The sequence below is a fragment of the Vigna angularis genome, chromosome 3 (assembly GCF_016808095.1).
Source record: "Vigna angularis cultivar LongXiaoDou No.4 chromosome 3, ASM1680809v1, whole genome shotgun sequence".
In the NCBI taxonomy this organism is placed as follows: domain Eukaryota; kingdom Viridiplantae; phylum Streptophyta; class Magnoliopsida; order Fabales; family Fabaceae; genus Vigna; species Vigna angularis.
This window is the reverse complement of record NC_068972.1, coordinates 13,027,609-13,040,956: the sequence shown is the minus strand read 5'-3', so window position 1 is coordinate 13,040,956 and position 13,348 is coordinate 13,027,609. Positions and strand designations below refer to the sequence as shown.

Below are 13,348 nucleotides of genomic sequence, written 5' to 3'. Positions count from 1 at the left end.
ATATAAATATTATTTTATTTTTTAAAAGTTATTACTTATTTATTTATAAATTTATTTTAATTTATTTAATAAAATAATAATTATTAATTTAATTTATGTATTATTATTTAAATAATAATTAAAATATTTTAAAAGAATTTATTAAAACGGACGTGCCACGTCTGTTAATGAATGTGGCAACGTTTGTGAAGTTTTTTTTCTTTTTTTTAATTTTTAACTTTTTAATTTATTATATTTTAAATTAATATATTAATATTATTTAATTTTTTTTAAATTATTACTTAATTATTTATAAATTTATTTTATTTTATTTAATAATATAATTATTAATAATTTAATTTATGTATTATTGTTTAAATAATAGTTAAAATATTTTAAAATAATTTATTAAAACGGATGTGCCACATCTGTTAATGGATGTGGCAACGTCCGTGAAGTTTTTATCTTTTTTTTAGTTTTTAATTTTTTAATTTATTATATTTTAAATTAATATATTAATATTATTTAATTTTTTAAAAATTATTACTTAATTATTTATAAATTTATTTTATTTTATTTAATAATATAATTATTATTAATTTAATTTATGTATTATTATTTAAATAATAATTAAAATATTTGAAAAATCTTATTAAAATGGATGTGTCACGTTTTTTAACGACATCCGTGAAGTTTTTTTTTTAAGTTTTTAGTTTTTTAATTTATTATATTTTAAATTAACACATCCGTTTAATAAATTTTTAAAAGTATTTTATTTATTATTTAAATAATAATATATAAATTAAATTAATAATAATTATTTTATTAAATAAAATAAAATTAATTTATAAATAATTAAGTAATAATTTAAAAAAAAATTAAATAATATTTATATATTAATTTAAAATATAAAAAACTAAAAACTAAAAAAAAAACTAATTCAACGGATGTCGTCACATCCGTTTAATAGATTTATAACAAAATTTTTAATTATTATTTAAATAATAATACATAAATTAAAATTAATAATAATTATTTTATTAAATAAAATAAAATTAATTTATAAATAATTAAGTAATAATTTTAAAATAATTAAATAATATTTATATATTAATTTAAAATACAAAAAATTAAAAAACTAAAAACTAAAAAAAAAATTCACTAGTCGCCACATCCGTTTTAATATATTTATAAAAAATATTTTAATTATTATTTAAATAATAATACATAAATTAAATTAATAATAATTATTTTTTAAAATAAAATAAAATAAATTTATAAATAATTAAATAATAATTTTAAAAAAATTAAATAATATTTATATATTAATTTATAATACAATAAATTAAAAAATTAAAAATTGAAAAAGAAAAGAAACTCAACGGATGTGGCACATCCGTTGAAAAAAAATTTCTTCAATGGATGTTGGCATCCGTTAAAGAAAAGAGATGGGGTGTAGGATATTTTAAAATATAAATGATAGTTTTGAAATTTAAAAAGAATGTGGTGGTGCAGAGAGCAAAGTGGGGTGGTATAGGGAGTAACCCTCATGATCTCCATATAGAAAAGCCCATTTATCAATTGGGTTCTATGATATACGTTGCAGTTCGTTGTAAATAGCAAACGGGATATATAACAATTTGAAATCAGAAACTGTAATTTATTAAGATACCAATAATAACACAAGTAATAATGTTCTAGAAAAATGATAAAACTGTAGTGACGATGATAAATAACCTTAATTTGTGCTAGAAGGAGTAATAAACAAATGATGGTTTCTTATGTTTTTGTTTAATTTCACTTTTTGGTAAGTTTGTTTGTTGTAAATTTTGAATGTTGTGTTGGGAAAAAGAATCATGGAGAAAAAAGGAAGAATATTGTGAGGTGTATTGGTTGGATTTGATGAAGAACAGAAACAAAACGTTGACAATGGAAGCAATAATGCAAGAAAATGTTGTGCCGTAGCAAGCAAGTTTAGATGAAGGTTTTAAAAAGCTAAAGTCGTTCAGAAGGTAGCTCTCACTGTCCTCCTTTGCTGAAAAAAGCTTCGTTTTCTGATGACAATTTTTTTTAATACACAATCTTTGGTCTCAAATGATTAACATTTTTGTTGTCGTAAATTGTGTATCACTTTGTCGCGTTATGTATGCTTTTATGATGAAAAGTTGTTATTTTTGAAAACTAGTTCTAAAATTTGGCCTTTGAATGGGGCCTCTGGGTTATACTATAATTCTTGAACAACAACAACATCAACATGTATATTTTTTGAACGAAAACAAGATCCGTGATTTCGCTTTCTTTTAATCATGCAACTATTTTTCATCTACAAGTTTGGAGCTAAAGAAATGCAGAAAAAGAAGAAAAAGATATTTAAAATATGAAAATGTGAACAGTATTTCAGCTTTTATACGACAGAAATTATTGAATATGAACTAAAGAGGTTTAGAAATTTATGATGAAAGAAAAAACGTTCACATGTGGTAATGATTATGGAATAGGTATAGTTATTATATATACTAAACAAAAATGATAGGCATGCATGGATATTTGGATAAGATTAGAAACTATAATGAAAGAGGTGAAGGTGAGAACATTAGCATATCATTAAAGTGGTCCAATGGAATATATGTTATTTTGGCAGCCAGTTGTAAGCATTGCTTGGGACTACAGCAATAATTACAATTTTTTCAAAATACACAAAACATTAACAAACACACAAACTTTCTAATCATCATCATTCACCTTAAGTATCATTAAGTAAGGTAAACTTGAGATTTCATTACTGCTTAATTTCTCCTCTCTTTTGAAAGTTAAGTTCCAACTAAAAGGGCAACATTGTTTTACGTCAAATTTTACTTTCTTCATCTCTCTTTTCTATTCTATCTTTCAGAGTTTTAAGTTTCAAGCTTATGTATTTATTTAACAAATAGCATAACTATCGAGCTATAGTAAGATTAGGTCGTTGCTTATACCAAAAAAAATATTAATTAGATGAAATTAATAAAACATCAATTCAAATTTATTGACACCACTTTAATTTTTTTCTAAATGATAATTTTGAGTCTCATTTATTGTATCATGTTCAACTTATGTTTATTCAACGTGAAATTTAAAATTAAACTTGAATTTTCAAGTGAAATAAAAACATGTTTTTGGAGGCTCGAAATGAAAAGGTTTTCTTGTCTTGGATCGCATATTTTATGTCATAATATATAAAGTTGATTAAGATAAGTTTTGATGTTTTAAATCAAGCTTCAAATTTGAGCTTTAAGTGGGGCCTTTAGATAGGTCAATGCTTGAAACTTGAAAGTGTATTTTCTCAATGTAAAACAAGATCCGTGATTATCTCTTTTCTTTATCATAAAACTTCTCGACAATTGGAAAAGTAAATTGAGATTACAGATATAAATAAACTAACTTTATGCTTCAGAAAATTTTATTTCCAATTACAATGAATCGGGTAAAAGAATCTAAAGCTGTGAAATATTGATACGAGAACCCGCCATTTAAATAATAAATGATACTATTTATTTATAAAATTTATATAGATGTATAAGTTTGATCTTTTATTTTACATTTTTATAATTAATAAATTAGATATATTTAATTATGAACTGTGAACAATAGAGGAAAAAAATATTTGTTTCAAGTACAAACTATTCATAAAACTTGTTTGAAAAAAAAAACTTTAAATATTTCAAAATTTATTTAACACAATCTCCAAAGGTTTGGTTTTTGTACCATATGATCGAATAAACCTAGATAATAGGAAGGAACGGACGATCCAAAGCGCGAGACATAGGCGAAGCGAAACAATCAAAGAACTGGATGGTGCAAAACGAACAGATGTCAAACGACCGATATCAATAACAAATTCCCCAAAAAAGACATCAAGGAGCAGGGTTAAAGGTAAATATCAATTAAGTGCAATAGGCTGAGATTATGCCGTAACTAAAGTTTCGCTAATCTTAAGCCTATCTCAAAAACTATAAATAGAGGTCAAAGGTAAGAGATAAGTGATCGCATTTACTGTGTATTTAAGACTATTGCTCTCACCTCATACAGATTGTTTACTGAGTTAAGCATTAGAGTACCTTTAAAAGGTACCCCCGATCAGTTGGAGCAAGGACAAAGACGTAGGATGAATGTACATTTATCCGAGCGCGGTGTAGGAAGGAAATTGTGAATGTGTGTTTGTGGAAGTTGTTTGACCTTACACTCCAAACAGTTTCTGATATCCATGAATATGTATTTTAACCAAAAAAAGACATTTGACACACTTTTATACACATTTCACATATTATATATATATATATATATATATATATATATATAAAAGTGAGTTGAAGTAGGTATTATGAAAGGAATGTCGAAAAAAGTAGAAGAATTTAGATGACTAACATAAAAATTTGAAATGATCAGACAAACATAAGAATCATATAAGGGAAGTTAAGGTTAAACTAATAAAAATGATAAAAAAATATTGAAATTTATGTCTTTTTTTCTTCTTCTTAGCATGTATTTTCTTGAACGTTCTTTATTTTAAAAAAGAAAATTTGGAACAGAGCATTATCTTTGAAGAAGAAATATGCAGTATAAAGATCTGCATCCATTGCTTTCAGATTGAGGGTATAGTAAGCTATCAAGTGGGAATGATTATCGGTTTGTCACTTTCCCAAAGTAGTTTAACCTAATTGAGTATTGAAAATCTTGTTGATTGGCGATATCATGTGTGTACTCTCAAATTGGACCCATTCTCTCATGCAATCAATGTAAAATTTGATGATATGAGTAACAAAGAAAATAGTATATGGCTATACATTTTTTTTATTAAAATGGGACCACTTATACAAGAGCCATTATGGCAAAGATTGGTGGGAGAATCAGAGAGAGAGAGAGAGCATGAGAAAAAGAAAGAAAGATATTTGATGCAGAGAGAAATTGGCTTGGCAATGTTTGTAGGGCCAGGAGTTAAGTGGAAACTGCAAAAGTAACATACCATGTGATAGAAATTTCACACAATGCCTTGTACTTAAAGCAAGTGTAATCACTCAAATAACAGATAATTACATCATTTAATTTACTTCTTCATCTGTCATTAATTACAGGAAAACTAATCTATATTCAGTTTAACTATTTGTTTAAGCCAGGGAGCAGAGGAATTAATTGAATTAATTTAAATTAACCATGTTTTGAGTAATAATACTAGCAGGAGCTGGTCAAAGTATGAAAAACAGACACCTTTCTACTATATCACAGTATTCTATTTGGTACAATCCACCAAACATAGCATCATATCATATGTCATTGTTTCACTATTTGAAACTGATACTTTATCTCTTTCAAACCAGAGATTGAGACCTGAAACCAAAGCCATACAATCGAAGATGTATCCTCCATTTAGAATGGCATGATCCTTTAAGAAATAATATAACATTTCTTCACAGTAAATGAATTGGAATAGTTTAGTAGAAAATAGTGTGGTATGAAAGCCAAAAGATACAGTGGAAAGTTTCCACTCCAAAGCAGACCCAGAAAAAGCAACTTTCCTTAAAACAAACTCAACCTACTATACATCCAAATTAGCTGAAGTAGTTACGAACAAAATAACAAAATAATAAAATAAAGGTAACTCTCTTGTCTGGTTATTTAAAAACAGAGCATGTCATGTCTGCATAATTAAGCATTTGAACTCTATATTTGCAGCATTATTATTGGAATCTTTCTTTTTCTTCTTCAACCAAAATTATGAGAGAAGTGCTTTGCCAACTGTGTAGCTGTTTGTTTGCATGTTTTCTCATGGTTTCCTCTTGCACAAAATATGAAAGGAAATTATTGTTTGATGTGGGAAAATTCAGATGGCTATAAGAAACCAAACAAGTACTAAAGCTTAAGAAATACAAAGGAAACATTTCAAAAAATTTGTAACAGAATGGAATTGTTTGATGAGTTACATTTTAAAGAAATCCAAATTTTTATTACACTCCATTCACCTCTCTCTCTAATAGCTGTTTGGTGGTGTGTAATAAAGAGTCTCCATTCCCCTCTGTTTTTTAAGCATAAATATGAAGAAGGATGAAACCCAACATGGGTTGGGGAGTTTCATTCTTTAAGTATAGACAGTAAACAATTTTATAGGAATGCAATCACTGTCATCCCAACACATTTTAAATTCAAATCTTCCCAAATCTTAGGTGAAAAGTTTACATGCTCATTATCCTATTAGCAACCACACTTATTATTTATTTATATTTACACTATTATTAAAATCATATACATTCAATAATAATAATAAATTAATAAATTTAATCATATATTTTATAGCTGTATATCTACTTTTTTATATTAAAACAATATTTCTCAAAAATATAGTTTTTCAAATTTTATAAAATAATTTATAATTTAGTGACTATGGTTAATAAAAATATTTATTCATATTTAAAACTTAAATTCTCTTATTTTTAGCATATTATAAAATACCACTTGATTAAATTTGATTGTCTTTCATTTTTAAAAATTTTGAAATAATTAAAAAAAAACAGAAGTTGCACTGGAATTAGAAAAATAATCCCAACCAAGAATATCAAGTGTGTCCAAAACCCTACACTTACATCTTTAGAACAACGTGCGTGTTTCAGATGGTTTCCATGGTTACTTAACCTTTTTCCTGATCACTTCCATGATAACCAGAAACATGATAAAGAAAAACCTCTTTCTGTCATTGTTAATGAAGAGTTTTGATTAAAAACAATAACAGTGGAATGTTTAGGTGTCAATGCTACACAACATACCACATAAATTGTAGAATACACATGTTTCTCCGTTTCTGCAACATTTCCTTTACCTAAGGTATATTTCTTACAAGTTTGAGTAACCCTTCAGGCACTGCCGCGACCAGGGGCAGCCTCCCCAACAATTACCTTATGCAAGATTTAAACTTTGATTCTCTTTATAAAAGATTGGCCTACCTATCACCATACCCAAATTTGAAACAGGAATTGTGCAATAAGAGGGAGAAAAAGAGGTATTGAAAAAGAAGATTAATCATGAGGGAACATGAAAGTGAGAAGACTATTACAAAAAGATGTTCTTGTGCTCCTGTGCCAATCATCACATTCTGCTCTCTAATACAAGAACCAGACCGGAATGAAAAAATGAAATTATACCACACAAGCAAAGGAATATTAAGAACTGGCCAAAATACCTTTGAATAAAAACACAAATACCTTTGAGTTGGTAAGCAGTCAGAGTTGCTTGCCTTTGCCGACATGAGCTACTGCGTCTACACCAAATTAATTACAACGTTAAATCAATTATCAAATCAACAATACAGTATTCTACTGTACTAAACTCTGCTGATAAGTTCATTCTTCTTACGTAACTTTTTTCATTTAGATACTTCTTGAATCTTTGCCTGTGATTTAAGGAGGCGCAGTAAATTACAGCCTTGAAGTCAGAGGAGAAATTCTAACATGCACTTGTCTATATTTTATACACAACATACAGGTAACAGTGCAGATGATGTAGGAAATAAGCTCTTAAACGTTGAAGATAAATTGGCGTGGTACTAACAGAGGTTGTGAACCGAATTCTTTATTTTATGGATTTAAACAACGTGCACTGCATATTTCTGAAAGTCTTGTATGCATGGATGGACGGACCAGCACAGCCATTCCCATCCACAATATGGTAAAGAATTTATTTAATAATTGACAAAAAGATTGAGGAATGCATGCATTAAATTGATAGTGTGTGTCATATGTCAGAATAATCTTTACATCAATTTCTCAGGTCTGCAAAAGTATGACACTAAAAAGGAACTCATGTACGTATGATATGACTACGACAATAAGGGTAAAGAGTGATCTGAGATGTCATCACCACCAACTCTAGAACTGCCATGGTTAAAAATTAGAATAATCCCCTGAACGTACATGCAAAAAATGCTTTTATTATGCAGCTTATTGAAATATTATCCCCTGACCCATATTATGCACCTCCTTATGCCGACAGGCCTCCTTGCTTTCACTTTGATTTTCTTTCCCTATACTCCTTATTTTAACTTTCTCCCAAACTTTTTAGCAATCATGGTAAGCCAAACGGTTCATTCCGCAAACCTACAATTTTCAACGTTAAGATAAACAGTTAACAACAGGCCCTCATTAGAAAAGCTTATATTATCACAAAAGATGGTTTTCATACCAAGAGCTGTGGGACATTAGCTTAAGCCAAAACAACAAGAAAAACACACAGAAACAGAGAGTGGATTGATGTAAAGGAAGGCCACTCATACCTCACTTTTCTTTGACCATGACAACCAAAGCAGTGACATGGACAGCCACTTCCACCATGGTGGGCCTCACCATTTGTCAGAAACAAACACTCCAGTAGATATGCAGGATTATCTATGAGAAGTGCTTCTGCGGCCACAAAGATTCCTTTTCATGTTCTTCCGAGGTTGACCCACGTCGCGACCAAGTCCGGTTTGCTACCCACCCTACTGCTTCAAGCAATGCCACCTCTGCAGCAAAAAAAGAAGTAACATTTAAATTTTGGGGGCCTGCTACTTTTGTGTCATTTTGTAGTTACCATCAACATGAAAACTTTATCTAACCATTAGTGGCATATGTAAACCATATATTCTGTGAGACCTGTTTCCCTATTGACGTCAATATTATGAATGTCAACAGTTTTCTTGATGGATGTGGTCTTTAGAGCATTTCTTATTAAAAAAAATTCTTAATTAAGCAGTGTTTTTCTTTTATCTTTCAAATAGAGGACATATAGATGTAGTTATGATTGAATATTACTAGGATTATTCCTATAGATATGGAGTATCTTTTGTCTTTTAGATTTATCTGCAGCTATGTTTTTCTTTTCAGGAGTTCAAAAGAAATTAGAAGGGGATGGTTGGTATTGTGAGCTTGTTGGAAACAGAAGAATCCTATACTTGAATCAACTTTTGAAGGTGAGGCCAAAAACTGGCCTGCGATAGGTTTCCACTTCACAATAGCGAAGCAACCACGTGTATCAACATTCTTCTAAGAAAGAGGGAAACCAAGTGATAACAAATATTGTTCAGAAATTCTTGCACATGGAAGTTGGAAATTTCTTGAAAATGGACTTATGCTTTGTTACTGGCTCACACTGTTTTTTGTTCTTAATATCTGTTGACTTGTGGTGTCAAACTTAAAGACAAGTGATTTACTGAATACTGTCTGATGATAAGAACACGATATTTCTAGTATAGAACAAAATATGAATAATTGCTTGATATATGATGACCTTCTTTGTCAAGCAAAACTTTTGAGGTATCTCTAATTAGCTAGTGCGTGAATGTTGAGGTAGTTTTGAACTTGAGCAACACGAATAAACTCTTTTTGGTAGAGAACTCAAACTCCTATATCGAGCAATTTTGTCAAAACAGTTGGACCTTTTGGTCAACTGAATTCTGAAACTAAACGTGAACAGTGTGGCCTTTGGATGTGATAGAAGTCAGTTGGTCAAACTGTAAGATATTTCATCTTGTTCTACTTAAGCAATTGATCATGACAAGCAGAATCTACACAATGCATGGTGTTATGTCATATCAAGACATGAAGCATCAATTAGATGCATATACAAAAGTCATTGACTATTGTAGGATACCTTTTTCCACTTTCAAGTGAGGACGTTAAGTTAAAAGCTCTTTCCACAGATCTATAGTCTTTTAACACAAAAGGAGTAAATTGCTCCACCCACAATATTTCCCACTGTTGTTCGTTATGTTTTTTAATATTAAACATCAATTCAGTTTGCTTTAAATTTCTAAGTAACTTGCTTCAGCGCTTGGTATCAACATCATATCAATTTTAACAGCTAAACACGAGCCACAGAAATTTAACGATAATAATCAGTCCAGAAAGATGCTGAGACTGTGGTCAATATTTCAACTGATACCATAGGCATTTACAGAGCTTGCAGCTAGCATTTGATCTACCCAAAGTGAAATAAAAGAACAAGTTGTGGAATAGGCCTAATGCATGTCTTGGTGAATATTTCTGGCAATTAGTACTTCGATATTCACGGACGGGGCAGAAACTAAGTTTGAACTTAGTTAACTGTGACCAATTTTATAAATTCATTCACAAGATGTAATGTAGCTTAGTTTTTCACGTTATTATAAAGTATAAATTAATTTGAGAATGTGGCTCAAAACAATTCCCATTACAAATTATTCAAGCAGACGCTTGTAGCATACTTCCTGAGTTGTAGTTATGCTAATAAATTAGCAATTGTTGCTCTAAAAGCCTACGAAACCCAAGTAAAAGATGGAAAAAATACTGATGATTCATTTGAATCAAAGATGACATAACAGTCACGTCTCTTCCAATATCTGTTTTTGTTTCTCTCACAAGTCACGAAATATTTCACTTGGAATAAGGGAATGGTAGAACAGCTCTGGAAAAAAAAATCTGAAAATCCTAAAATTACAGAATTCTACAGAGTTGAAAAGAGGCACATTACATTAGGGGTGTATCGGCAAAGACTACAGCCAGCATGCCATCATCACTGCTTTCCATGGCAAGCAGTTCTGCCTCTTTCTCTTCCTCATTGGAAAAATCTCGTCTTTCAAGCTTGGCATGAGCTGCAACATATATCATTTTCTGAGCTCTTTCCAAGGAAATTCTCGAGTGCTTCTGAGCAGAAAGCTTCCTGATGAAAGAATAATTACTCTTAAACCCACATGAGGTTGCATGCAGAAAAATGAGCCTCACTGCAAGCTTCCGTAAGGATTTAAATTCGCTGAGGCAAGTTTCCCAAACAAGTCTACTGCTAAGTGGATTTGCTACCTTCATCTTCCCTGTAATGGGGTCTTGTTGTTTCATCTGCACAGCCTGTGCATAAAGAGGGTCAAGCCCTTCTGATCTCCACTTCATGAGCTCCATCAACACCACATGAGCTTCTTCTCGTGAAGCCAGCCTCGTCAATAACTTATCGACATCTTTCTCTTGTTCACGAGTTAAGCACTTGAACGGAGGAAGGTACTTTCCACACGAATCTTTAATCAAGTAAAGAGGATCAAGTATAAATGCAGCTGACCATGCAGGGTGATAATTCTTCCTAAATCGATTTTCAAGTATTTCCTCTACGGGTTCAACCACAATACTGTACTTAACACACCACTCCTTCACCTTGGTTCTAACCTCCTCCCAGAGAGGCAAACACCGACCAACCAACGGCCTCTCAGCCTCAATGTCCTGAACCACTCCTCTGATGAGCTTCACCAGCGAATAAACCGCCTCCAGTTCATTCCAGAATCCCTCACTCTGAACAATCCCGGCAATCTCTCTGGCCAGTGGGTCCTCCATACAAGCCACCTTAAACGCGTCCTCCATCACCACCATTTGGATCACGGCAGCACATCTCAGGATGTCCTCCAGCATCGGAAACACAGACGTAAAGTCCTTCAACACGTCAAATTTTGGAGAGGGAACCCGAACCAGCCCAGCACATTCCAGTTCCTGCATTCGGTACCTTAGGAAACTACCCCTAACTTGAGACTCAGTGTTGATAAAATTAGCAACCTTGAGTGAATTTTCAGTGACAACCCTGAAAAGTGGTAAGTTGTTGCTAAAATCCTTGATCAAACCCGTGAACCCCTGAACCTGACAAGCAACATTCACCATCCAATGGTTCTGAACCTCCAAGTTCCTCAACGCCTTACCCTTAAACCTGTCGGCAACAATCCCAACACATCTCTGCACATCACTTCCACAAACACCCTTCACCACCTCCCACAAAATCTCCTCAGCATACTTAGACGACACCACCTCCCCACCAAGCACCACCTTGTGGAACACGCTAGTCCCATTCGGAAGGTTCACTATGAACTTCGCCACACCATCCTCGCCCTTCCAACCATCACACCCCACTTGAAAAAACAGTGCGTCTCGGATTCTAGCTTCGGACTCGGCCTTGACCGCCCCGAACCTATCCTCGAGCCTAGAACAATATATCTCGCGTCTCAACAGAGTCACCGGCAAACCAAGCTGGGTGAGAAAGGACTGAAACTTGGGGTGTTCAAGAGAAGAGAGAGGCACAGAACCACAAGACTCGTAGAACCAATCTGCCAGTAATTCAACAGCGGAGTTAACCTGGTCCTGGGTCAACTCAGGAGGAGCAACATGCGACAAATTCCTAGGACTCTTGAGCTTCTTCACACTGTCCTCGAAAACAGCGAGAGCACACAAATCATCTTTCCCTCCAGACAACATCAAATGCTGAACGGAGCGGTCCTGATTCGGAGAGGCTGAGGAGGAGGTTCTCTTTCTGCCGTTGTTGGAATGGGAGAGCACGGTAGAAATAGGAGACGGTGAAGGCAAGGAGGAGTGGTTGAAATTGGGACACGTACCACGCTTGAGATGCTCGGAAGCGGTTCGAGAAGGGTTGGAAGCGGAGAAGAGAGAGTCGCAGAGGGAGCACTTGAGCTTGACCGCGTTGCCGAGGAGAGTGGGCTCGAGATGGGCCCAGTACCACGCGCCTTTGCCTTTGATCGCGCGCGTGCGCACTGTGAGAAGGCCCTCGTAGCGTTTCCTAACCGCCCTGACGGCAGCGTCGGGGTCGGGGTCGGTGGAGGTGGAAGGCATTGCGGGAGCGATGGTGGAAGCCATTGGTGTTTAGCAGTGTTGTATCCGGAGTTGCATGTTGTTGCAAGGTGTTTGAGGAATTGTGTGAATGAAAAGTAACAGGAGCTAGATAGGTTGGGTTTAGTATATATAGAGTTGGTGTTTGGAGAGTTGGATGCATTGCATGGAAATGAAGTGTGGGATGGAGAGAAGAGAAAGAAAAACGGAGCATGGGTCCATGCGACTACGTGTCCTCTTGTTTTGGGTTTGGTGGAGCGTATAAGGAACGAATCCCGAGTCAACCAAATTTTGTATTTTTTACCATCTCCATCTCCATCTCCATCTCCATGCATGCCCTTCACTTCTCTTCTTTCTCCTCTTCTATTAGGTGAAACCAACAACCCAATACTCCATTCATTCATCATAATTTAACATAACTTTTTTAATACTTTAGTATACCAAACATATTTAACATAAATTTAATTAAAAATACCCACATTTAACCGCAACTTAAATCTTAATTAAATTAATTTTTTATTTTTTGAACTGTTAGTTATTTTTAAAAGTTATGATAATTGTTAAAAGAATGTGATTATTATGAGAAGAAAAATTAAAATAACGTCCCGTAATGAGAAACATTTAATTAAAAACTAGAGATATTGTATGCGTTTTTAATGTAAGTTTTGCTAAATATTATAACAATAATAGTTATTTTTTGGTAGGATTGTAGAAGATGTACTGAACCGTGACCCGTTAGAAAT

The 13,348-nt window shown here is 32.6% G+C and overlaps 1 protein-coding gene across 2 annotated transcripts; it reads right to left on the bottom strand.

Annotated features, from left to right (window-relative positions):
• Positions 1-6,878: 6,878 nt before the first annotated feature.
• LOC108324238 (uncharacterized) lies at positions 6,879-12,887 on the bottom strand. Of its 2 annotated transcripts, XM_052875543.1 has the most exons (4): positions 10,486-12,887; positions 8,273-8,500; positions 7,206-7,261; positions 6,879-7,103 (listed from the first exon to the last, which is right to left on the bottom strand). In XM_052875543.1, the coding sequence occupies exons 1-2, from the start codon at positions 12,630-12,632 to the stop codon at positions 8,485-8,487; spliced, it is 2,163 nt and encodes a 720-aa protein (XP_052731503.1). In that variant the 5' UTR covers positions 12,633-12,887; the 3' UTR covers positions 6,879-7,103; positions 7,206-7,261; positions 8,273-8,484. The 2 variants fall into 2 exon arrangements, with proteins under 2 accessions (XP_052731503.1, XP_017412604.1); XM_017557115.2 differs by lacking the exons at positions 6,879-7,103; positions 7,206-7,261 and adding an exon at positions 7,711-8,096.
• Between the last annotated feature and the right edge of the window lie 461 nt (positions 12,888-13,348).

What these genes read in the sequence shown, in the direction of transcription:
- LOC108324238 (XM_052875543.1), bottom strand. Translation starts at nt 12,632, where the DNA reads ATGGCTTCCACCATCGCTCCCGCAATGCCTTCCACCTCCACCGACCCC.